The 27,349-nt window shown below is 47.7% G+C and overlaps 1 protein-coding gene across 2 annotated transcripts in view; it reads right to left on the reverse strand.

Moving 5' to 3' along the window:
* Positions 1-27,349, reverse strand: part of CLMN (calmin) — a 558,733-nt gene that overhangs the window by 113,950 nt on the left and 417,434 nt on the right. For both annotated transcript variants that reach the window (XM_078660111.1, XM_078660112.1), the window contains exon 5: positions 11,024-11,116. In XM_078660111.1, coding sequence (XP_078516237.1) covers positions 11,024-11,116 — 93 coding nt within the window. The remainder of the gene's footprint in view (positions 1-11,023; positions 11,117-27,349) is intronic.

Raw genomic sequence — 27,349 nt, forward strand, 5'->3', positions numbered from 1 at the left:
CTGTAGTGTTCTATACTTGTGTTCTGTTTAACACTGGTGTAATTATTTTAGTGTGTCATGTATTTCTTCTATGTTCTTATTTCCCTATTATGTAGTAAGTTCCATTCTGGAACTCATCTCTAGTTGCTAGGAGAAAGGTCAGATCTTCTGGGCTTTCTCTTGAGCAACCAGCGATAGCTGTGGGTCCTATTCTTTGAGGCGTTTCTCAGCCACCCCAATACTTCAATTACACATGATTTTCAAGGGTTAACTCCGTAGCAACCATGCCATAACCACTTGCCATGCTCTCTCTTAGAGTTGCTTATTCCACCCCTAGTGGCTGATCAGGGAAAGCAGAGTTAGTGGTTGTATGGTACTTCCACATAAGTATTCTGTATTTTTCAGTCTTGGCAAAAGAGATGGACTTTGTAAACACATTTGATGTTGTGCCATAAAGAGGTTAGCTTTTTTGGAAACAGTGAGAAGTGATGACGAATCTAAAGGTTTAACCCCTTCGACGCTCATGACGAGCCCAGCTCGTCATGGAGTTTCCATTGACTTCAATGGAAATTACATTCAAAGCCATAAAACACCTTAGCATCCAAGTGGTTAAAAACAAAATGAAACATGAGCCTCAGATGACAATATTTAATGGTATAGTCTCTGAATGGGGTGGAGTCTAGTGTGAGTGTGCATGGATTCCTTATCACTGGGTGAATGGTGACTGAGTAGCCAGGCCGCATTTGAATGTTTGCTTTAGGAGGTTGAAAGCAACCAGAATGCATGTTTTTTGTTGGCTCCTTAGAGAGGATGGGATAATGGGTGGTGGTATCCGATGGAGCATAGGTGATTATCGGTTATTGAAACTATCAATCACAGACGACAAAACAAATTTGCTTTTTAAGTCCAATGGCTCAGCTGGCCGAACTTATTCAAGAAATATTTGCAGCACTGATCCAAAACAAAGACAAACCAATGCATGAGGCTTAGCTGACTTTTTCGAATCTGATACATAGCATCCATCAGAGTCACGTATAATCAATTGGAGGGGGGAGAGAGAGATTGGATCCTTTCAGTCTCCATTTAGTTACTTATAATCAATTGGGGGAAAGGATCACTTGTCCTGCATAAACCAAGGTCTGCAGGTAGGTAAGTGGGTGTCTCCCAATAAAAGACCCTCATACACGCGTTTTTTGGTTTCTCGTAGCGGTATATGATGTGTCCCCGCTCATTTAAACACGTGAGTGCGTAATCCTTGGGTCAGTTTTTTGTGTGCACCCTCCGCCAGGAGGCTTTACCTTTGGTTAAGGAAGCAGTGATCGTGGAAAAGTGAGTGGAAAGTGGTGATATTTTTAAAAAAGGCCCGAAACAGCCAGAGAATTGATTTTAATGAGTCTGGAGTCGTACAAATATAAAATTTAATTTGTGCAGCTATGGAATCGACTATGAATTCTAGCGCACTCTGTTAGTGTGAAAAAAGGTCGACATGTTTCAGCCTTGGTTGCCAAAAGGTCAGTAGGCTTTCTTCAGGACCAATAAAAAAGGTGCAGTGATAAAGTGAAAGAATAGGTAAATTTATAACCTGATTCTTCGGGTAGTAGAAGGTCGCATTGTACCTCTACGCTTTGTAGAATTTGCTTCTCAGGGAGGAGGGCGTACAGAGGGAGGTTGTACTCGAACCTTCGCCTCCGTTCTCGCAGCATGTGCTGTCTCTGCCACTCTTCACCCGGAAGAAAGCCTACTGACCTTTTGGCAACCAAGGATGAAACATGTCGACCTTTTTTCACACTAACAGAGTGCGCTAGAATTCATAGTCGATTCCATAGCTGCACAAATTAAATTTTATATTTGTCCGACTCCAGACTCATTAAAATCAATTCTCTGGCTGTTTCGGGCCTTTTTTTAAAATATCACCACTTTCCACTCACTTTTCCACGATCACTACTGCCTTAACCAAAGGTAAAGCCTCCTGGCGGAGGGTGCACACAAAAAACTGATCCAAGGATAACGCACTCACGTGTTTAAATGAGCGGGGACACATCATATACCTCAACGAGAGACCAAAAAACGCGTGTATGAGGGTCTTTTATTGGGAGACACCCACTTACCTACCTGCAGACCTTGGTTTATGCAGGACAAGTGATCCATCAGAGTCAACCATGCCTTTTTCAGAAACAGCTCAGGACAGAAATAAACTAGGCAACAGTGAGACACACAGGATTGCTGTGCCACCCTTCATAACCAGTGACAGAGCTATGCATTTTTTGTCAAAAATCTAGAATAAATCCTCAAAAAGTCCCAGAACTATTATCCAGATGTCAACGATATAGCCAAACAAGCACTGGCGTTGCCAATGGGTCTCGCAGTAGGAAAGTTGGAGCTATTGGTTTTGTAAATGACATTTTATATTTATGTTTTGTGATTTACAATGCCAATACTTTTAACTTTAGCAAATGTGACACTTATAGCATTTGTAATGCCACATGTTTTGTATTTACGTGACTTAGATGTATATATCTTACTAATATAAAAGTCTTTTTTTTGTTAATTAATTAATATTGAAATAGTTATTTATAATGTATAATGGCAATATTGTAAACTTTCCTAAATACCTTTTGTGAATATTATGTTCAGTGTTTTTTTGGGTGAAGAATATCTAAGATTAGAAGTGAAATCTTAATTTTTTTTTGTGGCATTTGTAATAAAGTTTGAAACATTGAGCGAAGATTTTATAAATAGTTGTTGTTGAATTTTTGCATGGATTGATGCTGTGGTGGTGCGGATAGAGCATGGACATCTAGGAGAGTGCCAGCTGTCCTGTGTCTCTCTATGGTGCTGGGCTTCTGGGTAATAGGGACACGGGGGCTTTCGATGCGTGGCACTGATAGGCTGGATGAACGCCGGTAGCCATCTTGCTCGTAACGTAAGCTACATGTGAGTCCCAAAAGATCGAATTTGGTGCGCAGCGGCTGGACTCTGTATAGTTTTCATTACTACCACGTGTGCTGGTCTTATGCTCCCTGTGGGCTGTTTGTGTTTGGTGTGCGTGTTGCCGTGCGTGAATGGGAGAGAGTCTGTAGGCTGTTTGTGTTTGGTGTGCGTGTTTCCGCGAGTGAAAAGCAGGGGGGGTATGCTTGGAAAGAGTGCACGTCTGAATGTTGTCGACGTGTGCGTGTTGCCGTGCGTGAATGGGAGAGAGTCTGTGGGCTGTTTGTGTTTAGTGTGCGTGTTTCCGCGAGTTAAAGGCAGGGGGGGGGTATGCTTGGAAAGAGTGCACGTCTGAATGTTGTCGACGTGTGCGTGTTGCCGTGCGTGAATAATTTTTGCAGTTGTGCCGGTCACAGTCTATTACCTGTCTTGGTGCTAGTTATCCTCAGACCTCTGTCCTTGAATAACTGCATGGATTGGTGTTCCTTGTTATTTCTGTCCCAAAATGATGATTTATTTGCAGACACAAAAGGGTGTTTTAACTCCTCTGACCAAAAATACATTTATCGTTAGTGTCCCGATTTGTAGAGCATGGACATCTAGGAGAGTGCCAGCTGTCCTGTGTCTCTCTATGGTGCTGGGCTTCTTGGTAATAGGGACACGGGGGCTTTCGATGCGTGGCACTGATAGGCTGGATGAAAGCCGGTAGCCATCTTGCTCGTAACGTAAGCTACATGTGAGTCCCAAAAGATCGAATTTGGTGTGCAGCGGCTGAACTCTGTATAGTTTTCATTACTACCACGTGTGCTGGTCTTATGCTCCCTGTAGGCTGTTTGGGTTTGGTGTGCGTGTTGCCGTGCGTGAATGGGAGAGAGTCTGTAGGCTGTTTGTGTTTGGTGTGCGTGTTTCCGCGAGTGAAAAGCAGGGGACCTCTGTCCTTGAATAACTGCATGGATTGGTGTTCCTTGTTATTTCTGTCCCAAAATGATGATTTATTTGCAGACACAAAAGGGTGTTTTAACTCCTCTGACCAAAAATACATTTATCGTTAGTGTCCCGATTTGTAGAGCATGGACATCTAGGAGAGTGCCAGCTGTCCTGTGTCTCTCTATGGTGCTGGGCTTCTGGGTAATAGGGACACGGGGGCTTTCGATGCGTGGCACTGATAAGCTGGATGAACGCCGGTAGCCATCTTGCTCGTAACGTAAGCTACATGTGAGTCCCAAAAGATCGAATTTGGTGCGCAGCGGCTGGACTCTGATAGTTTTCATTACTACCACGTGTGCTGGTCTTATGCTCCCTGTGGGCTGTTTGTGTTTCATGTGCGTGTTGCCGTGCGTGAATGGGAGAGAGTCTGTAGGCTGTTTGTGTTTGGTGTGCGTGTTTCCGCAAGTGAAAAGCAGGGGGGGTATGCTTGGAAAGAGTGCACGTCTGAATGTTGTCGATGTGTACGTGTTGCCGTGCGTGAATGGGAGAGAGTCTGTGGGCTGTTTGTGTTTGGTGTGCGTGTTTCCGCGAGTTAAAGGCGGGGGGGTATGCTTGGAAAGAGTGCACGTCTGAATGTTGTCGACGTGTGCGTGTTCCCGTGCGTGAATGGGAGAGAGTCTGTGGGCTGTTTGTGTTTGGTGTGCGTGTTTCCGCGAGTTAAAGGCGGGGGGGTATGCTTGGAAAGAGTGCACATCTGAATGTTGTCGACGTGTGCGTGTTGCCGTGCGTGAATAATTTTTGCAGTTGTGCCGGTCACAGTCTATTACCTGTCTTGGTGCTAGTTATCCTCAGACCTCTGTCCTTGAATAACTGCATGGATTGGTGTTCCTTGTTATTTCTGTCCCAAAATGATGATTTATTTGCAGACACAAAAGGGTGTTTTAACTCCTCTGACCAAAAATACATTTATCGTTAGTGTCCCGATTTGTAGAGCATGGACATTTAGGAGAGTTCCAGCTGTCCTGTGTCTCTCTATGGTGCTGGGCTTCTGGGTAATAGGGACACGGGGGCTTTCGATGCGTGGCACTGATAGGCTGGATGAACTCCGGTAGCCATCTTGCTCGTAACGTAAGCTACATGTGAGTCCCAAAAGATCGAATTTGGTGCGCAGCGGCTGGACTCTGTATAGTTTTCATTACTACCACGTGTGCTGGTCTTATGCTCCCTGTGGGCTGTTTGTGTTTGGTGTGCGTGTTGCCGTGCGTGAATGGGAGAGAGTCTGTAGGCTGTTTGTGTTTGGTGTACGTGTTTCCGCGAGTGAAAAGCAGGGGGGTATGCTTGGAAAGAGTGCACGTCTGAATGTTGTCGACGTGTGCGTGTTGCCGTGCGTGAATGGGAGAGAGTCTGTGGGCTGTTTGTGTTTAGTGTGCGTGTTTCCGCAAGTTAAAGGCAGGGGGGTATGCTTGGAAAGAGTGCACGTCTGAATGTTGTCGATGTGTGCGTGTTGCCGTGCGTGAATGGGAGAGAGTCTGTGGGCTGTTTGTGTTTAGTGTGCGTGTTTCCGCAAGTTAAAGGCAGGGGGGGTATGCTTGGAAAGAATGCACGTCTGAATGTTGTCGACGTGTGCGTGTTGCCGTGCGTGAATGGGAGAGAGTCTGTGGGCTGTTTGTGTTTACTGTGTGTGTTTCCGCGAGTTAAAGGCAGGGGGGGTAGGCTTGGAAAGAGTGCACGTCTGAATGTTGTCGACGTGTGCGTGTTGCCGTGCGTGAATAATTTTTGCAGTTGTGCCGGTCACAGTCTATTACCTGTCTTGGTGCTAGTTATCCTCAGACCTCTGTCCTTGAATAACTGCATGGATTGGTGTTCCGTGTTATTTCTGTCCCAAAATGATGATTTATTTGCAGACACAAAAGGGTGTTTTGACTCCTCTGACCAAAAATACATTTATCGTTAGTGTCCCGATTTGTAGAGCATGGACATCTAGGAGAGTGCCAGCTGTCCTGTGTCTCTCTATGGTGCTGGGCTTCTGGGTAATAGGGACACGGGGGCTTTCGATGCGTGGCACTGATAGGCTGGATGAACGCCGGTAGCCATCTTGCTCGTAACGTAAGCTACATGTGAGTCCCAAAAGATCGAATTTGGTGCGCAGCGGCTGGACTCTGATAGTTTTCATTACTACCACGTGTGCTGGTCTTATGCTCCCTGTGGGCTGTTTGTGTTTCATGTGCGTGTTGCCGTGCGTGAATGGGAGAGAGTCTGTAGGCTGTTTGTGTTTGGTGTGCGTGTTTCCGCAAGTGAAAAGCAGGGGGGGTATGCTTGGAAAGAGTGCACGTCTGAATGTTGTCGACGTGTACGTGTTGCCGTGCGTGAATGGGAGAGAGTCTGTGGGCTGTTTGTGTTTGGTGTGCGTGTTTCCGCGAGTTAAAGGCGGGGGGGTATGCTTGGAAAGAGTGCACGTCTGAATGTTGTCGACGTGTGCGTGTTCCCGTGCGTGAATGGGAGAGAGTCTGTGGGCTGTTTGTGTTTGGTGTGCGTGTTTCCGCGAGTTAAAGGCGGGGGGGTATGCTTGGAAAGAGTGCACATCTGAATGTTGTCGACGTGTGCGTGTTGCCGTGCGTGAATAATTTTTGCAGTTGTGCCGGTCACAGTCTATTACCTGTCTTGGTGCTAGTTATCCTCAGACCTCTGTCCTTGAATAACTGCATGGATTGGTGTTCCTTGTTATTTCTGTCCCAAAATGATGATTTATTTGCAGACACAAAAGGGTGTTTTAACTCCTCTGACCAAAAATACATTTATCGTTAGTGTCCCGATTTGTAGAGCATGGACATTTAGGAGAGTTCCAGCTGTCCTGTGTCTCTCTATGGTGCTGGGCTTCTGGGTAATAGGGACACGGGGGCTTTCGATGCGTGGCACTGATAGGCTGGATGAACTCCGGTAGCCATCTTGCTCGTAACGTAAGCTACATGTGAGTCCCAAAAGATCGAATTTGGTGCGCAGCGGCTGGACTCTGTATAGTTTTCATTACTACCACGTGTGCTGGTCTTATGCTCCCTGTGGGCTGTTTGTGTTTGGTGTGCGTGTTGCCGTGCGTGAATGGGAGAGAGTCTGTAGGCTGTTTGTGTTTGGTGTACGTGTTTCCGCGAGTGAAAAGCAGGGGGGTATGCTTGGAAAGAGTGCACGTCTGAATGTTGTCGACGTGTGCGTGTTGCCGTGCGTGAATGGGAGAGAGTCTGTGGGCTGTTTGTGTTTAGTGTGCGTGTTTCCGCGAGTTAAAGGCAGGGGGGTATGCTTGGAAAGAGTGCACGTCTGAATGTTGTCGATGTGTGCGTGTTGCCGTGCGTGAATGGGAGAGAGTCTTTGGGCTGTTTGTGTTTAGTGTGCGTGTTTCCGCGAGTTAAAGGCGGGGGGGTATGCTTGGAAAGAGTGCACGTCTGAATGTTGTCGACGTGTGCGTGTTGCCGTGCGTGAATGGGAGAGAGTCTGTGGGCTGTTTGTGTTTAGTGTGCGTGTTTCCGCGAGTTAAAGGCAGGGGGGGTATGCTTGGAAAGAATGCACGTCTGAATGTTGTCGACGTGTGCGTGTTGCCGTGCGTGAATGGGAGAGAGTCTGTGGGCTGTTTGTGTTTACTGTGTGTGTTTCCGCGAGTTAAAGGCAGGGGGGGTAGGCTTGGAAAGAGTGCACGTCTGAATGTTGTCGACGTGTGCGTGTTGCCGTGCGTGAATAATTTTTGCAGTTGTGCCGGTCACAGTCTATTACCTGTCTTGGTGCTAGTTATCCTCAGACCTCTGTCCTTGAATAACTGCATGGATTGGTGTTCCGTGTTATTTCTGTCCCAAAATGATGATTTATTTGCAGACACAAAAGGGTGTTTTGACTCCTCTGACCAAAAATACATTTATCGTTAGTGTCCCGATTTGTAGAGCATGGACATCTAGGAGAGTGCCAGCTGTCCTGTGTCTCTCTATGGTGCTGGGCTTCTGGGTAATAGGGACACGGGGGCTTTCGATGCGTGGCACTGATAGGCTGGATGAACGCCGGTAGCCATCTTGCTCGTAACGTAAGCTACATGTGAGTCCCAAAAGATCGAATTTGGTGCGCAGCGGCTGGACTCTGTATAGTTTTCATTACTACCACGTGTGCTGGTCTTATGCTCCCTATGGGCTGTTTGTGTTTGGTGTGCGTGTTGCCGTGCGTGAATGGGAGAGAGTCTGTAGGCTGTTTGTGTTTGGTGTGCGTGTTTCCGCGAGTGAAAAGCAGGGGGGTATGCTTGGAAAGAGCGCACGTCTGAATGTTGTGGACGTGTGCGTGTTGCCGTGCGTGAATGGGAGAGAGTCTGTGGGCTGTTTGTCTTTAGTGTGCGTGTTTCCGTGAGTTAAAGGCAGGGGGGGATATGATTGGAAAGAGTGCACGTCTGAATGTTGTCGACGTGTGTGTGTTGCCGTGCATGAATGGGAGAGAGTCTGTGGGCTGTTTGTGTTTAGTGTGCGTGTTTCCGCGAGTTAAAGGCAGGGGGGGTATGCTTGGAAAGAGTGCACGTCTGAATGTTGTCGACGTGTGCGTGTTGCCGTGCGTGAATGGGAGAGAGTCTGTGGGCTGTTTGTGTTTAGTGTGCGTGTTTCCGCGAGTTAAAGGCTGGGGGGGTATGCTTGGAAAGAGTGCACGTCTGAATGTTGTCAACATGTGCGTGTTGCCGTGTGTGAATGGGAGAGAGTCTGTGGGCTGTTTGTGTTTAGTGTGCGTGTTTCTGCGAGTTAAAGGCAGGGGGGGTATGCTTGGAAAGAGTGCACGTCTGAATGTTGTCAACGTGTGCGTGTTGCCGTGCGTGAATGGGAGAGAGTCTATGGGCTGTTTGTGTTTAGTGTGCGTGTTTCCGCGAGTTAAATGCAGGGGGGGTATGCTTGGAAAGAGTGCACGTCTGAATGTTGTCGTGCTACGGTGAGATGAAGCAAGAGGCACGCGCAGGACAGAGAGAAGGAGGGCGGAGGGAGCAGCTTCAATGAGGCGGGAGAAAGTGAAGAGCCAATGAAAAACAACAAAAGCTCGTGAAAAAAAGTTTATGGCCCAAAAGCCCGTGCCTGTGGCCACGTGAACTCGAAGAAAACCGCACCGAAAAAGCCATAGTTCGACGAGTATTTTGACCACTAAAATTCTCTCCAATCCATTCCTGCGGAATGGAAAAGGCGAGACCTAAAAACAAATCATATTTAGCCAAAAATGGCAACTGTCATTCTCAGCTTCTTTAATAGTATAACCAATGACCTTGCAGTACTTGTTGAAAGCACAGGAGCGTTTACCAAATTCTGCTGGCACAGTAGTATTCTTGGAGGAATGTATGACGTTTTAACGCAAACTATTACAACGCATACATTTACAACGTGGTTTTTTACTACGCAAATTCCATTACAACGTAAGCCATTACAACGCATGCACCATTACGACTAAAATTACTACTCTAACATCGCTGGATGTTTACCTCAGGCAAGGTGCTGGTGAGTGAGGGATATGCGTTGTAAAGGCATTGCATTGTAATGGATGTTTCCCTTCTTGGAGGAACAACACATACAGTACTATTAATAATGGGAACCAGAGGCAATAGCTTAGGACTTCTCAAAGGCTAATGAACGCCCAGCACATAAGAGAAGCAGACAGACCAGGTGGAAAAAGAATGAGGTATACGTTTCAATAGAAAGTAAAGATCTGTGTTTGATTAAAATACATTCATGAAGCTTGTTATAATAACAAGACATTGGGCTCCAGAAAGGATGGAATATCTGGGGAGTTATTCATTTGAATAATCACCAACTTTCTCAGCTTTGTAGAGTTTTGGAGGCAACACTGGCCTGGGTGTGCTCTCCAATAAGAGGCATTCCGCAAGAAGGCTGGTTGGGAGGAGGATGACGAAACGTAGACAAAAGGTTATTGGAAAAAAGCCTTAAATTGAGACTTAATAACCCCCAAGATCCAGTGAAGCGAGAGAGAGAGAGAGGGGAGGGGCAAGGAGAGAGAATGGGGGGGGGGAGGTAGAGAGCGAGAGATCGATTTAGGAATTCCTGTGCAGTCACAGAAAACATCTTTGGTAGGCCTTTTCAAGTGTGACACATTGATGTGTTTGAAATGTTAGAATTGTTAGAATTCATTCATTCACCATTCCTGTTGAAAACACAGACTATAACAGACCATGTGAAATCTAGCACAGTGCTTAGTACTAAACCATGGCAGATTTAAGTGTGGCACTCCCCTCATCATTTTCCAAATATTTGCATGCTAAGTAATAATAATTGATGGGCGCAATGGTTGTTTGACTGATAGTGACTGAGAATATTGAAAATAATAGTGACCAGAAGTACTTGGAGTACCAGCAGTAGTGTTTATTAGGAGCTGCGGTAATAATGGCATTAAGGAGAAATTGACTACCTGGTACCTTTGACAAACATTTCACCGTAACTGGAGGCACTAGCTTTGGAAGTTCTAGTACGAATGGCGACTGAAGACAATTGTTGTTGTACTGAATCTGTCTGGAAGCCCTATGACGATGCAGTCTCAAGGTGCGGGCATTAGCATGGATAAGGACTTTGGAGCATCTGTGTGCGGCATTCACAGGGGGATTTCACACTAACAGTCAAATCACCCTTTCTTGCACTAACAGTGACTTAGGGTGACATCAATGTAAACAATAGAACTGAAAGCTACTGGGAGTACTGGAGCTGACTAGGAGCATTGAGAGCGAGTGATTACTAGTAAGTGGGCATAGAGAAATCAAGGGGGTGCTGATGATGACTACGGATAATGACGGTGGATGGAGGCACCAACTTTGATGGTAACTGGATGTTGATTGGAGGTACTGGCAGCTTCACCAGTAATGATGGTGACACTGTAAATGTGGCACTGGAATCTAAAGTTACTGGGATTTGCTATGATCTCTGGGGATGCTGGCGCAGAGCCCAAGTCCTGCCTGTAACCGGTAGCCCCAACAATCTGGGACAATCTACACTTCAAAAGATCGCACACTAAAAATCTATATGGTGAGTGTGTCACTCCTTTTTTGCTTTTCATCAAGTTGAGAAGGTCTGAGATAAATACTTCACAGGAAGCAAACACCACGACATTATTGTGAGCACTTTTGAAAATTAACTTCAAGTACACAACGGGGCAGCCAGACAGTTAACGAGATCGGACATCTGCTCACCTGTAAAAACAAGATTATGTTCCATATCAAGCCAAGGACCATGGATGGGTTTCCATCAGCTATCTCTGCAGCGTCAATGCTAACCAGTTTCACCTAAAAAAGAGGACATTGTTAGAGCAGTGCAGCATTTTCTTCCCTGATGAGACTCTCAGAGCATCACAGATGGCTGGTGATGTCATAATACATCTGCAAATGTTAATAAGACATATGTGGCGTGTAATCAACTCAAGTCTCAAATGGGATGCTACCAAACCTACTCAGTGTGTTTTGCTTACCTGTCTCATTACATGCTTAGGCAAAACCATTGCACAATAACCGAATGGTACCATGTGTGACGATTCTCCATTCAAAATCTCAAAGTCAGAGGGATTCGCCGATTATGGTGACCTGGCAAAACGTGCCTGCTATATAGAATTAAAAAAGCAATTTTCAAGTGCAAGTTGAGCTTAAAATCGCAAATCGAGTTTTTTTTTAAAGAGGGTAAATACTGAGCGGGGCTACACAATTCACACTCATAAAATAGTTTACTCACAAATACATTTTGGTGCAAGTAAATAGTCTCCCAGGAAGTGGGAACAGGTGTTCATGGGAGGGAATGCTAATAAAGGTTAGGGAGCGCCTAAAACCATGCATGGTTTGGGCATTTACAAACTATTAAATGGCCCATACATACTCTGGAAACAGTCAGAAATGTACTCCTCACAGGGAAGGAGTATATACTTTCCAGGGTGAAATTGGGAAAGGAAACAAACATCAAAAGTGGTGGGGATGCAGGGTAAGGGGTATCCACAGGGGTAAAAATACAGGTTTCCATGTGAAAAGAAAAATACTTAAAGTGTATTTGCACCTCAGCACTTCATTTATGCATAAGTAAATGTGCAAAATCAACATTTATGCATGTGAAAGGGCGAGATTTTGATCGATACCTCATCACTATTGATCCAAACCTCGATCTGGTCGACTGAACCTTTGTTGCCTGTCTTGGAGGATGAAAGTGCCCCTGTACCAAACCAGTTCACCCAATAAAGGACTCTGCTCCCAAAGATCACAAACAACTTCTAGCTTTCAAAAGTTTATTGTAAAGATATGATAAGCTGCAAATACAGGCATCTCAGAATGAGATTCACGAGATACACAGGTCCAATTACATACATGTGCTCTCGGAAAGCCCTCAGACGAGCAACGGAAATCACTAACACAAGTTCTAAGAATAATAAAGCTATCAGCATTGACGCATATCTCTCCTTCATTTAAGTTGGAGGAAAACGCACAGGTTAGGCTGTCCCTACCCTGCTCTAGATGGTATCCCTACTTAACCAAGTCCCAACCTAACAAAGGTGTCAGCAGTGAATGACCCCCAAGGGAAGTCACTCACTCTAAGTCTCTTGGTGAAAACCTATAGTTCTCCAGTCATGACCCCTCTCTGCCTACCCATCCGCTCTCTAAAGGGTCCTCAGGCATCTGCTCTAACTCCACCCAGGGGTGCTGTTCCTAATACAAAACAGTCAACAACATTTGAGACGCCCCTCGCAAGACGCCTCTCACGTGGTGTAGCTTCTGGCTTTTTCCATGCTGCTTTGTGTTGGGCCTCATACGTTAGAGTTGACCTTGCTTCTCAGACTCTTCTCCGGCCCGCTGATACCCCTTAAACATTCCGGAACCCTCCTCCATGTCTGGGCCGTCTACTGAACAGACCTCTATTCATTCATTTATAATTGGATCCCCCCTTTCCTTGCAGACAGACATCTGCAGCCAAGAACCCAACTCTCATAGACTTCCAAAAAGGCTTGCAACATTTCTTGGCCCAGACATGTACGTGTAAATCAATGTTAAAACATTTCAGGCCTACAATATTTCTCATCATGATTATAGCATTCAACTTCTTATTCTATTATTCAATAAACATCTCTATAAATCATGGCCCATTTAATGCAATGACCAAAAACATTAATACAATCTATGTCGTGAAAAGAAACACCTTCCCTTTTAGCTCTGGCCCTGAGGCCTACCACATTCTGCGTTTAACCACATACCATCTTACATTTTAACAGCTACACGACATGGATTCAAAAATAATCACATCTACTAAAATCATATAGTGTCACACATTTCTGTATTAGTTCCACTTCTACTTAAATCTCTACATTAGCTATACATTCAGAATATAATTACAGATACTATTAGCACTCATGGCATTTCTCCTCATGATTTGTGCTTACTACAGGTAAGTGTGATGTACTCATACATTTAGGTCAGTTTGCGCTCTCTCAGTTCCCCCCTTTGATGACCTCTCGGGGTCATCACTAACATTTAAACTGCAGTTATTGGTAGCATAACTTGTCTCTGCGCTTCCAGAGCCCTCAGACTCCTGTACTGATTATCTTGTATGACAGCCAATCTCTGCAGCTGTTCTCTTTGGGCCCTTTCTGACCTTCTTGCTCTGTACCATTTGAATACCCTCACCAATCCCCACAATATGATCCCACAGATCAATATTATGATGACAGGTTTTAGTATATACCACACAAAGCTTTTGCCTAAGGTGGAAATCCACCCTCCAACTGCACTCATTCCGTGGCCCACCTTTTCCCAGACATTTTCTCTACTCAAATCTTCGATCTCTTTGTGAATATCCGTTATGTTCCTAATAACTTTTTCAAGGGGTTTTGAATTGTCTGGAATGTAAGTGCAGCATTCCTGGACCTTCAAAGCCTTACAGACTCCGCCCTCTTTTGCTAGTAGGACATCTAACGCAAGACGGTTCTGAAGAACCATAGCCCTTATCGATTGCATCTCTCCTTCTACCAGCATTAAGGACTGAGCAGTGCTGGCAGACAACCTGTCGACGACTGTTGCCAGCCGTCTAATTTTAACATCATTAAGGATTACTCCCAAAAGAGGGAACATAGCTCCAAAGACATCTCCAACCATTTCTGCATCTCCTACATCTCTCTCTCTACAGTCCCACTCCGGGCTGCTCTCCCCAGCCCCGCAGTGAGTCCGAGCTCGGCTGTCCTGACTTTCCCTTTCAGCTTCCGCAGCTATGATGCTCTTTTGAGCCTTCACTGCCTCATCCCACTGCTTCATGTACTCATTTAGCTCTTGAAAGGATTTTCGTCCAGATCCCCTCAGATCCACTGGCCATCTAGGGCCCCCAGGATCTCCTCCTGGGTCCCCTGCTGTGTGCATCGGGGTGCTCCACTCTCTCGGTATCGGCATCTGACTTGGGGAATTGATCGTATCGTTCCTTCTTGCCTTCTCTGCTCTTTCTCTGTCCTTCCGTACCCGTTCTTCCCCTCTTGCTCTCTCTTGGTCATATATCGATATTATAGGACCTATGGTAACAGGTACCTGTAGTGCATCTGGTAATGCGTAGGATGTGGCGCTTTCCGTTTCCGGCGCTCTTTGTACCACAAACCTCCCGACTACCTGTTGCACCTGACTAGGCTGGGACAGCTCTTTCTTTGCCTCAGGATCCCACTCTGAACTGGGAAGCGGTCTATGCTCTCCTGCATTGCCCCCCTTTTCTCCTTCTGTATGCTCGACCTCTCCCCCTGCTCTATTATACGGGGGTGGCCTGTCTGTCAATAATCTGTTTATCAGGCTGTCCTCTGTTTCGCTCTCATCATCTTCTTCTAGGGGGCTTTTATTTACGGGCACCTCTAACACTGGGTACAGTTTATTTACTTCCATGTTATGCACTCTCCATCTTTTAGCATCCGCATCCCACCTGGCATCCTGCACTGCCCTTACCGATCGTTTCACCCTTTCTTGTCGTCTGTTCATATTCTTTTCATGCGCTGCCCTAATCCATGCTTCAAGAGCTTCAAACTGGGTCGGTCTAGGCAAGGGTCTCATTGAGGTCATGACTGATTTTAATCGATGTAACACCTCTAATCTGAACGTCCCGTACTTCGGGAACGTCAGTTCCTCATTTCCTTCAGTAATCTTACTCCACTCTGATATCCAAAGGATCGTATGCAGCCCAACATTCACTGCCATGTAACGAGCTGGCGTACCCTCCGGCGGGGCTTCTTCCCCTTCATACGATCCCCGCTTCTCTTTTTTAAACACCGCTCTCAGCCATTTAAAACACTTCATAATTATGCGCACAATATCCAGCCTCGCTACTCTGTTTACTTCCTGATGACAATCCACCAATCCTGTCGCGGCTTTGCTAACTTGGCCTATCGCAGCGCGGTCTTTCTCCGGTCGGCCAATCACGTCGCGACCCTGTCTGACGTCTTTGCTAGCTGGCCTATCACAGCGCGGTCTTTCTCCGGTCGGCCAATCACGTCGCGACACTTTCTGACGTCACTTTTCTCCGCTTCGCAGCAGCACCCCTCCTTTCTCAACTCGTCTCCCGGTTATGCATGCGTCCCATTCATACACCGAAAAATGACTACTTCCGACCAAGCGGTCACTTCTCTCGACTGTACGTCCACAGTCTATATGTAATTGTCAACACAACTGACGAAATGTCTATCGTCTCTCTGATAGGTTGCTTACACACACAGTAACTTCCGACCAGCGTCCGTTACTCACGCACTCACTCTTACGGTCCCCCTATCTCGGTCTTTCGGGTGATCAATGGTACCTCATGACCCCCTTCACACTAGTTGACAATTACTCTGGGTGTCCGATACACCCGAACCACTTAAGCTCTCCTTGAACTTAAGATTTCCACCGGTTGCGCGCGCTCACAACCTGTTCCACAGTCACTCTACAGACATTCAACTCCGCCAGACATTACAACATAGATACAATACAAAACACCGCAATCTAACACGCATAACCCTTTATACTCACTCTCGACCGATACTGCTGCTTTTTCTGTCTCACGTCATCCGGATCTTCTTCGGCGGGCGGTTCTTCCGATCATCGATCTCTAGGGGCCTTGGGGTAAGCTAACCTGGCCTAGGTCACCGTCCTCAAGAAGGCAACCATCCTCTATAGCTACCAACTGAAAGGGCGAGATTTTGATCGATACCTCATCACTATTGATCCAAACCTCGATCTGGTCGACTGAACCTTTGTTGCCTGTCTTGGAGGATGAAAGTGCCCCTGTACCAAACCAGTTCACCCAATAAAGGACTCTGCTCCCAAAGATCACAAACAACTTCTAGCTTTCAAAAGTTTATTGTAAAGATATGATAAGCTGCAAATACAGGCATCTCAGAATGAGATTCACGAGATACACAGGTCCAATTACATACATGTGCTCTCGGAAAGCCCTCAGACGAGCAACGGAAATCACTAACACAAGTTCTAAGAATAATAAAGCTATCAGCATTGACGCATATCTCTCCTTCATTTAAGTTGGAGGAAAACGCACAGGTTAGGCTGTCCCTACCCTGCTCTAGATGGTATCCCTACTTAACCAAGTCCCAACCTAACAAAGGTGTCAGCAGTGAATGACCCCCAAGGGAAGTCACTCACTCTAAGTCTCTTGGTGAAAACCTATAGTTCTCCAGTCATGACCCCTCTCTGCCTACCCATCCGCTCTCTAAAGGGTCCTCAGGCATCTGCTCTAACTCCACCCAGGGGTGCTGTTCCTAATACAAAACAGTCAACAACATTTGAGACGCCCCTCGCAAGACGCCTCTCACGTGGTGTAGCTTCTGGCTTTTTCCATGCTGCTTTGTGTTGGGCCTCATACGTTAGAGTTGACCTTGCTTCTCAGACTCTTCTCCGGCCCGCTGATACCCCTTAAACATTCCGGAACCCTCCTCCATGTCTGGGCCGTCTACTGAACAGACCTCTATTCATTCATTTATAATTGGATCCCCCCTTTCCTTGCAGACAGACATCTGCAGCCAAGAACCCAACTCTCATAGACTTCCAAAAAGGCTTGCAACATTTCTTGGCCCAGACATGTACGTGTAAATCAATGTTAAAACATTTCAGGCCTACAATATTTCTCATCATGATTATAGCATTCAACTTCTTATTCTATTATTCAATAAACATCTCTATAAATCATGGCCCATTTAATGCAATGACCAAAAACATTAATACAATCTATGTCGTGAAAAGAAACACCTTCCCTTTTAGCTCTGGCCCTGAGGCCTACCACATTCTGCGTTTAACCACATACCATCTTACATTTTAACAGCTACACGACATGGATTCAAAAATAATCACATCTACTAAAATCATATAGTGTCACACATTTCTGTATTAGTTCCACTTCTACTTAAATCTCTACATTAGCTATACATTCAGAATATAATTACAGATACTATTAGCACTCATGGCATTTCTCCTCATGATTTGTGCTTACTACAGGTAAGTGTGATGTACTCATACATTTAGGTCAGTTTGCGCTCTCTCACATGTCAAGCTGCTTTTGCGTGGGAATTCTCGGAGCACCTCCACGAACATGTGACTGTTGCAGCTTCAACATCCTACTCATGGACTCCTCTTCTTCCCATGCTCTATCTGATGGGGCATTTACTGCAACTTCCAGGAAAGCTGCCTACCGACCTCAGTGGTGAGTGGAAAGGAGTTTGACCGATGTGCAGAGACGTTTTAAGGAAGGGCAAAGTGGTCTCTGGCCCAGGGCACCAGCCATTCAGGGGGCCTCGGATAGAGTCAACTTTATTCTTCAGATCCTAGCCTTGTTGATCTTGACTAATTCTTAAATAGGTTGTTTCAAATACCTTTTCCTTTTATTTTTAATGTCGGCGATGTGTGAGAATCTATTATAGGTATTTTGCAGAGACATCTTTTGTTTGTTTCATACAGCATGCATTAGAAAAGTTTAATTCTGATCAAAACGGGACCTGACGTATGACAAATTGGAGGAGGTAATATTCAAAGAAGGGAGGGTGATCAATTGATCAAGAAGGCACTCTTTACCACTTAGAATAGTGGAAGGTCCGATATCAGCTAGTGCCCTCGACAAGTATAGGTCAACAAAACTGGGTTGCTGAAACGTTCCTTAGTGAAGGAATTGTGTGTATCTGGCACGCACGGCGGCGCACCTACCTTGCGCCGCCGAGCTCGGCGGCGCAGGGTAGGTGCACCAGCAAGGACACGGGAAGCATGAGCCATACCTGAAGGTTCTACCCCGTTGTGCCTAACCCGCCGAACGCCCATGTGGCATATCTTCCCTGACCTTTAGGCATAGGAAAATACCACAAAGGTAACCAACTCCCACACAATTGGTTGTATACACATGACAGTAGCATGTTATTTAATAAATGTATTTCTTTATTTTCTACACCTGATAGGTCCTGATGAATCGCGGGTAATAGCTCTACGCGAGAAACATGTTGACCAATTCCTCTCCTAATCTCATCTAGGGCCAATAGACCTAATTGGTTGGCACCTAGCGAGTTAGATTCACGCTTTTAATTGTAGCGGGAGACCCCCAGAATAAAGTTGTTTCCGGTACCCCCCTCTACATTTTAATCACCCCCTAGGCTACTTGCTTCATTACCCACACACCCGCACTTCACCATAAGGCAGTTGGATTTAAAAGATCTCCGCTAAAGAGCCCCTCATAGAGGTGAGCCCGTCGGGGGTTGCACCGCCTCCCCGACAAGGAGCAAACGCCGATGATGAAGCATGACACCCATATGGGTGTGTGAGGCAAATACATCCAACAAAATGGATGCCAAATTGGAGGAGGTCACAGAGGTTATTTTCAGTAATATTAGTGAATTGCTGCTGTGTTACAATGTTGAAAACACAGATCACTATTTCTGATTAGATGTAAACACATTTAGAATTTAGACGAGTGTGCAGATGCGCTGTCAGTGACCTGGACAAAGAGGGCATGAAAGAGCTGAGATTGGATCATGAATTCAAAGCTGTTCCGAAAAATGACCCCAATATATGTCCGGCCCGGGTCCTCAAAATCTTTAAGATGTCTCCGCCGATGTGTACCACCAAGAGAGTTTGTACCGGGATACCCACCCAGGTGTTTCATGTGTGTGTACCTGACCTTGTGGCACATATCTTCTGTGGAGCCATAAGGTAGAATTTGGGCCTCGCAGAGACCTGAGAGAGAAAGATCTGGGAATAATGTTTGTTCTGTAGAGAAATAACAATCAACATACTATGAGCAAACATGTTATTGCCAATACCCGGTGGTAAAGAGCACATGGTGTTCATGAGGGTAAACAACAACATTGTGCACAGTGACTGTGGTACCTAATAAAGCCAGTTCTATTCCAGAGCATTTCTTAACCCCCATTGGAGCTGACTTAGGGTAGAAGGTCATAACCAGGAAAGTGTTGGTCTTGACCACAAAACATGGTCATTGTTTACATGGTTGGAAGAGGGATGTTAAATTAAACATTTTGAGGCTCAAGAAAGATAGGATCTTTCTTGGATGAATCAAAATAAGGGTATACTTGAAACAATCCATTAGAACTCTCTCACAGGCCAGTTTCAAAAAAGTTGCTATGTGTACGTGTGACACGCTCTTTGACATTAGGCTTACTCCACAAATCCAGAAATAAGTCATCAGTACTGCGTGTTGATGAGGTTGGGAGACACAGGGATGAAGTAAGGAGCTTTAATCCAAGTGACGACCCAGATGTCATGCACGCCAGTCAGCTATCCAAGTATATCGCAGAACATCACCAAGGATACAGATGACAAAGAACAGAACCTCAGAGTTCTGAAGGTCCATAAAAGAATCAGACTCACTGTCTTGGCACAAAGGTTCAATTTCACACAGACCTTCACCACTCTTTTTGCTCTTAAGCAGTTTATTTCTATTTTATTGATTTATTGTTGTCATTCATTATCCAAGGTTCTACGTGCACAAAATGATTTTTTTTTTTAATCAACAGCATAGCCTACTCTGCTACAGTTAACAGGAGTTCCTTTAAGAGTTTCTTGAAATCAGAAAGGGCAGGAGCCCAGGGAATAGAGATGAGGAGGTTATTACAACTATAAGGTGGAAGATAGAAGGCAATTATCACAAGGAGAAAATCTGGTCTTTCTTATGTATGATAGACTGATTCGTTTTTTTTCTTTTAACCGATAGCTGAGTGCCATTTTCATCAAACCATTTTAGAAAGTGCTTTTCTAGCTACTCCCAGCATTAAATCAAGTACAAGTACAAATGTCGCTTTTCACTGCCTGAAAAATATTAAAGGGTACATCACAGAAATGATTCACCATGTTCTTTCTTCGTATCAACAATTCTTAGCCAAAAAACGACAAAAATAAGAGAGCTGGGGGGTCCTTTAATTAACAGATCGATCCACAAACGCAGTGGCGCATGAAGAGAAGGACATTTGGCACAAACCTCAATTGGCGTTGACGGATATTTACTGTTATCAAGAAAACTTACACTCCTCTAAACATTTGTGTAACATTGACCCCATATTATTTCATGTTTCCCCATTTTGTCGGTCGCTGTTCATTTTTCTACCGAGTTTATATTTCACAATATCAGCCACAAAACAATTAAGAAACTTCGAAGTATGGGCTATGACTACTCCTTCTGCTAGGAACATATGGAAAAGTAAGGGGGCCTTTTTTACCTGGATATTTTGGCAAGGAATTTATAATTGAATAAGAATCCAAAGACATTTTGATGGATGGAGACTCTGGAGATAATATCATTGCACCTTGATCTGAAACAGACTCTTCCCATTTCTTTGAGAAGATTTGAAAGACATGCTACTTCTGGCAAAAAAACAGATCAGAGCCAAGTCTAGTCTGTAATGGCTGTTGAAAGGCCCGAGATGACAATCGATGGGGCCTGCTCAGGACTGACCCAACAACCTCACCTCTCCTGCACCTTATGTTTAAGGAGCAGGTTGCTACAATGAGAGTGAACATTGGATGGTATGGCCAAGCTGACCTTAGATGGCGTCTGAATGAAAATGTGTTCTGCTTTTAAAGACTGCATTATGAGATCACCCAGTGATGTCACTGAGCATGTCATGAGTGATGTAATATGTGACATCATCAGCAGTGCAATGCGGGGGTGCGAGTTATAGTTAGTTGAACTAAGTATAACGGGGGAATTTCTATGGTTTTGTACGTGTGAAATGTCCAGCTAACTATAACGCCCCTGAAACCTATGATTTTTTCAGTGAATTTCTACGGCTTTTTAAATGCTAATTTCTTACTATAACATGCCTGAAACCTATGGTTTTTTCAGTGAATTTCAAAGGTTTTTTAAATGCTAATTCCTAACTATACCGTGCATGAAACCTATGGTTTTTTAAGTGAGTTTCAAAGGTTTTTTGACCCACTTGTGGGACACCCCCGCGCCGCACGGCCACCAGCTGCTGCGTGTGCCCCTCTGCCCCGTTGTGCCTGACTGCCGCACCGCCGGCCGCCTTGCGTCTCCCTTCGCGCTCTGCTCCAGCTGTTTTGCCGTAATTTGTGCTTGTTCTTTTTCCCCCGTACGTTTTGCCTGTTTTGCCGTAATTTGTGCTTGTTTTTCTTTTCCCCCGTAAGTTTTGCCTGTTTTGCCGTTATTTGTGCTTGTTTTTGGCCGTAAGTTGTGCTTGTTTTCTGTGACATTGTATTTTCTGTGCTAACGTCTACCCTTTTCCCGCCGCCCTCGCCGATCTCCCTCCCCGCTTCCCGCCACCGCCAGTTACCCCGCCCCTTTCTCTTTTGTTCCCTCCCCGCTCCCGCCTCCCAGCTGCTCCGCCCACCCGCGCACTTGGCCTTATATGGCGACCGTGCGACGCAGGTGAGTGTGACCCACTTGTGGGACACCCCCGCGCCGCACGGCCACCAGCTGCTGCGTGTGCCCCTCTGCCCCGTTGTGCCTGACTGCCGCACCGCCGGCCGCCTTGCGTCTCCCTTCGCGCTCTGCTCCAGCTGTTTTGCCGTAATTTGTGCTTGTTCTTTTTCCCCCGTAAGTTTTGCCTGTTTTGCCGTAATTTGTGCTTGTTTTTCTTTTCCCCCGTAAGTTTTGCCTGTTTTGCCGTTATTTGTGCTTGTTTTTGGCCGTAAGTTGTGCTTGTTTTCTGTGACATTGTATTTTCTGTGCTAACGTCTACCCTTTTCCCGCCGCCCTCGCCGATCTCCCTCCCCGCTTCCCGCCACCGCCAGTTACCCCGCCCCTTTCTCTTTTGTTCCCTCCCCGCTCCCGCCTCCCAGCTGCTCCGCCCACCCGCGCACTTCGCCTTATATGGCGACCGTGCGAACGCGCAGCGTTGACGCGCAGCGGGCGCGCCGATTGTGCGCCGAAGGCGCGCCAAAGGTAAGCCCGTCTGCGCCCGTCCGCGACCGGATCGCGACCAGCGCCAGGACCCCTGGTCCCCACCGACGGAAGCCGACCCGACGAACCTACAACGCCGCGGACCTCCTCGCACTCAACGCCGGCCGCACCCCAGGATGTCACCAAGCCGCCCCGAAGCACACTCACGGACCCTTCAGCTGCCACGCCTGCGAGTTCTCCTGCATCCGGACTCACCCTGCACCAGCACTCGCCAAGCCGAACATCAGCAGCAACCACCTCAAGTGCTTCCTGCTCAACACCCGCTCCGTCCACAGACACGCCGTAGAACTCTGGAACCTCCTCGACACCACCGCCCCTGACGTTGCCTTCCTCACCGAGACCTGGATGAACGCCTCCTCAGCCCCAGACATCGCCATCGCCATCCCGGAGGGCTACAAGATCATCCGGAGGGACCGCACCGCCAACCTGACGGGAGGAGGCATTGCCATCATCCACAGAGACACCATCCGCATCACGACCAACACCGACGACACCCTAACCACCGCTGAACACCTGCATTTCCAGATCCACACCGACCCGAAGACCACCCTCAGAGGCACCCTGATCTACCGACCCCCGGGACCACGCACACGATTCAGCGAGGACATCACCGACTTCGTCAGCCCGCATGCCCTCCCCTCCGCCGACTACATCCTCCTGGGGGACCTCAACTTCCACCTGGAGAACAACAGCGACCGCAACACCATCAGCCTGCTCGACAACCTCGCCAACCTCGGACTCAAGCAACTGGTGACCTCCCCCACCCACCTCGCCGGACACACACTCGACGCCGTCTTCTCATCCAGCAAAGACGTCACCTTCAGCCACGCAACAGGACTCCACTGGACGGACCACAGCTGCGTCCACTTCACCTTCAAAAGAACGACGATCCACCATCACCAGCAACAGGCTGCCCGAAGAAGCTGGAACAAGATCACAGCCGACCAGCTCACCGCTTCCCTGAGCCAGCACCCTCCCACCAGCTCAGCGAACCCCAGCCAGGCCGCCGACAACCTCACGATGTGGATCAACAACTGCGCAGACGAACTCGCCCCTCTGAGAACCCCACCCAGCGGACCCTGCAGCAGAAGAACACCATGGTTCACCGACGAACTCAAGAGCTCCAAGAAGAACTGTCGAGCCCTCGAGAAAGTCTGGAGAAGGGAACCAACCACGGACAACATGACCACCCTCAAGCACGCCACCCGGAAACACCACCAACTGATCCGCGCCACCAAGAAAAATACATACAAGGACCGGCTGGACAACAACGCACACAACTGCAAGGAACTCTTCAACATCGTGAAAGAGCTCTCCAACCCCAACGCCGCAAACAACGACATCACCCCGTCGCAAGACCTCTGCAACTCCCTCGCGTCCTACTTCCACAACAAGATCGCGGACATACACAACAGCTTCAGCAACCAACCAACGGAAGCCACAACCGCAACAACGCCACCCACCACCACCCTCCGCACCTGGACTCCGATCAGCACCGAAGACACCATCCGCACAATGAACTCCATCCACTCCGGATCTCCGACCGACCCCTGCCCTCACCACGTCTTCAACAAGGCCGACGCTGTCATCGCACCCCACCTGCGAGACATCATCAACACCTCCTTCAACACCGCCACCTTCCCTGAGAGCTGGAAGCACGCCGAACTCAGCGCCCTTCTCAAGAAACCCACAGCAGACCCCACCGACCTCAAGAACTACCGTCCCATCTCGCTCCTCCCGTTCCCGGCCAAAGTCATCGAGAAGACCGTCAACAAACAACTGGCCGCCTTCCTCGAGACGAATGGATCCCTCGACCCCTCACAGTCTGGCTTCCGAGCGAACCACAGCACCGAGACCGCCCTCATCGCTGCCACCGATGACATACGATCTCTGATGGACAACGGAGAAACAGCGGCCCTCATCCTCCTGGACCTCTCTGCGGCTTTCGACACTGTCTGCCACCGCACCCTAGTACAGCGCCTCGGCAACATCGGAATCCAGGACAAGGCACTGGAATGGATCACCTCCTTCCTCGACGGAAGAACACAGAGAGTCCGTCTACCACCGTACAAGTCAGAGGCCACCAAAGTCATCTGCGGCGTACCCCAAGGATCCTCGCTGAGCCCAACCCTCTTCAACGTCTACATGAGCCCCCTCGCGACCATCGCACGCCAACACAACCTGAACATCATCTCCTACGCCGATGACACCCAGCTGATCCTCTCCCTGACCAACGACCCCGACGCCGCCAGAGCCAACCTGCACGAAGGGATGAGAGAGGTAGCCGAATGGATGACGACCAGCCGCCTAAAACTGAACTCAGACAAGACGGAGGTCCTCATCCTGGGCTCCTCGCCCTCCGCCTGGGACGACTCCTGGTGGCCCCCCGCCCTGGGCACCGCACCCAAACCGACGGACCACGCACGCAACCTGGGCTTCATCCTGGACTCCTCCCTCTCCATGACCAGACAAGTCAACGCCGTCTCCTCGTCATGCTTCAACATCCTGCGCATGCTACGGAAGATCTTCCGGTGGATCCCCACCGAGACGAGGAAGACGGTCACCCAGGCCCTCGTCACCAGCCGACTGGACTACGGCAACGCCCTCTACGCCGGAACCACCGCCAAGCTCCAGAAAAGACTCCAGCGGATCCAGAACGCCGCGGCCAGACTCATCCTCGACATCCCCCGACGCAGCCACATCACCGGACACCTGAGAGACCTGCACTGGCTCCCGGTCAACAAGAGAATCACCTTCCGCCTCCTCACCCACGCGCACAAAGCCCTACACGACCAAGGCCCGAGCTACCTCAACAACAGGATCAACTTCTACACTCCCACGCGCCTCCTCAGATCAACCAGCCACGCCCTCGCCGCCGTCCCCCGCATCCGAAGAGCGACAACAGGAGGAAGGTCCTTCTCCCACCTGGCTGCCAAGACCTGGAACTCACTCCCGTCCGACCTGCGCCTGACCCAAGACCACCTCTCCTTCAGGAAGAAGCTCAAGACCTGGCTGTTCGAGCAGTAACGGCACCCCCCCCCCCTCCCAGCGCCTTGAGACCCTACGGGTGAGTAGTGCGCTATATAAATGACTTGATTGATTGATTGATAAATGCTAATTTCTAACTATGCCTACAGAGGTAGGACATGTGATGAAAGAAGAAAAAAAAACAGAAAGAAGGAAAAGAAATGCAGAAAGAAGCAACAGAAGTCCACAAGGACGAAGAAAAGTGCAGGAAGAAGCAAGACATGTGCAGAAAGAACCAACAGAGGAGCAGAAAGAGGCATAGTTGCAAAATCATCCTGTGCCCACAACTTTTTCCAGACGGGTACTGGTGGTAGCTGACTCTGACTAACCAGGCCTAGAACCAGTGCTATGCTAAAAGACACTTAAAATACAGTGAAAACACCTACATACACTAGGGAACACTATGCGTTGGGGTACCCCTGTGATTAGCATGACCTCCTCTGTAAGACCCTAGTACCTAATAGGGCAGGGGGATTAAAACTACCTCTTAAAACGTGCCACAGGGCAAGTTTGCACACTGGTGAAGGGAGGGGGGGCCTGAGGTAACATGGCCATTTTAAGTTAGGGGATATAGTCCCCTTGAATCCTGAGGGTCCCTGGGGGCTAACTAACCCACCAGGTATGTCCTGTAAGTGCCACAGAGTTGCATTGCGGAGATGTGTAAAACGGGGCATGGCCTCGGACCACCTCTCTGCAATGCAGCTCTGTGGTGCTTACAGGAGGTACATGGTGGACTAGTTGGACCCAGGGACTCTCAGGATTCAAGGGGACTTCCCCAACTTAAATGCACCACAGGGTATGTTTGCACACGTCACCTCTGGCCCCGTCCCCTCCCTTTACCACTTACTGATTGTGTCACGTTTTAAGTTGGGGGATTAAGTCCCCTTGAATCCTGAGAGTCCCTGGGTCCACCTAGCCCACCATGTACCTCCAGTAAGCACCACAGAGCTATGTTGTAGAGAGATGGTCCGAGGCCATGCCTCAATTTACACCTCTCTGCATTGAAACTCTGTGATACTTACTGGATATACCTGAGGGTTAGGTGGCCCCCAGTGCTTCGTTTTTTTTTCTTCGAGGCAGGGTCCGAGGGCCCACCGCGTATTTCGCCATTTTTAAAAAGATATATATTTTTTTGTCCCTGGGGGTCCTTGTGGGCCCCCCTGAGCAGGCCTAGGGGTGTTTCTACCCTGCCCCCTTTTCGTGTTTTGCACGTTTTTCTCTTTTCTTGTGCCTCGGTTCTACCGAGGCACAAGATGGCTGCCAACACTTCCTGGTTTGAAATGTTGACAGCCAATCAGCATGCAGCTCGTGATCGGCAGGGTGCGTGGATCCGGGACGCCTCTATATATCGATATTTTTAGGGCTCGGGCCTACGCCACCACGAAGTGGGGGGCGGAGCTTCTGAGCTCTTAGGCGTTCAAAAAAAAAAAAAGAATTCAGAAAGCGGTCCGGCTGGCACATTCCTTAGTTTTTTATGGCATCTGCCTAGTGATTCGTCTTCGCTGTGCTGTCTATTTAGTAGCGTTGACGTGATAGGCTATATGTAATTTACGCGTGCCCGATTTGGCATATTTTAGGCGGTTTCGCGCACAGCATACTTATTAATCTTAATTAGGAGCTGTCAGAGTGCCCGTGTAATGCAATCCAGATGGTGCGAGCGCGTTCACCATTGCATTGCATGTATCATGCGCGCGTTTAACATTTACATTTCGCGCACGGCAGTCCATTCATTTTAATTAGGAGCTGTCAGAGTGCCACGTTCACGGCGGAGATAATGGAAAGAAGTTTCCTGTAGCTTCAAGGGCAGTCACAGTATAGAGTGCAGAGTGCAGAGTGGTAGTGCGTAGTGCAGAGTGGTAGTGCGTAGTGCAGAGTGGTAGTGCGTAGTGCAGAGTGCAGAGTGGTAGTGCGTAGTGCAGAGTGGTAGTGCGTAGTGCAGAGTGGTAGTGCGTATTGCAGAGTGCAGAGTGGTAGTGCGTAGTGCAGAGTGGTAGTGCGTAGTGCAGAGTGCAGAGTGGTAGTGCGTAGTGCAGAGTGGTAGTGCGTAGTGCAGAGTGCAGAGTGGTAGTACGTAGTGCAGAGTGGTAGTG

The sequence above is a fragment of the Lissotriton helveticus genome, chromosome 9 (assembly GCF_964261635.1).
Source record: "Lissotriton helveticus chromosome 9, aLisHel1.1, whole genome shotgun sequence".
NCBI classification, from domain to species: Eukaryota; Metazoa; Chordata; class Amphibia; order Caudata; family Salamandridae; genus Lissotriton; species Lissotriton helveticus.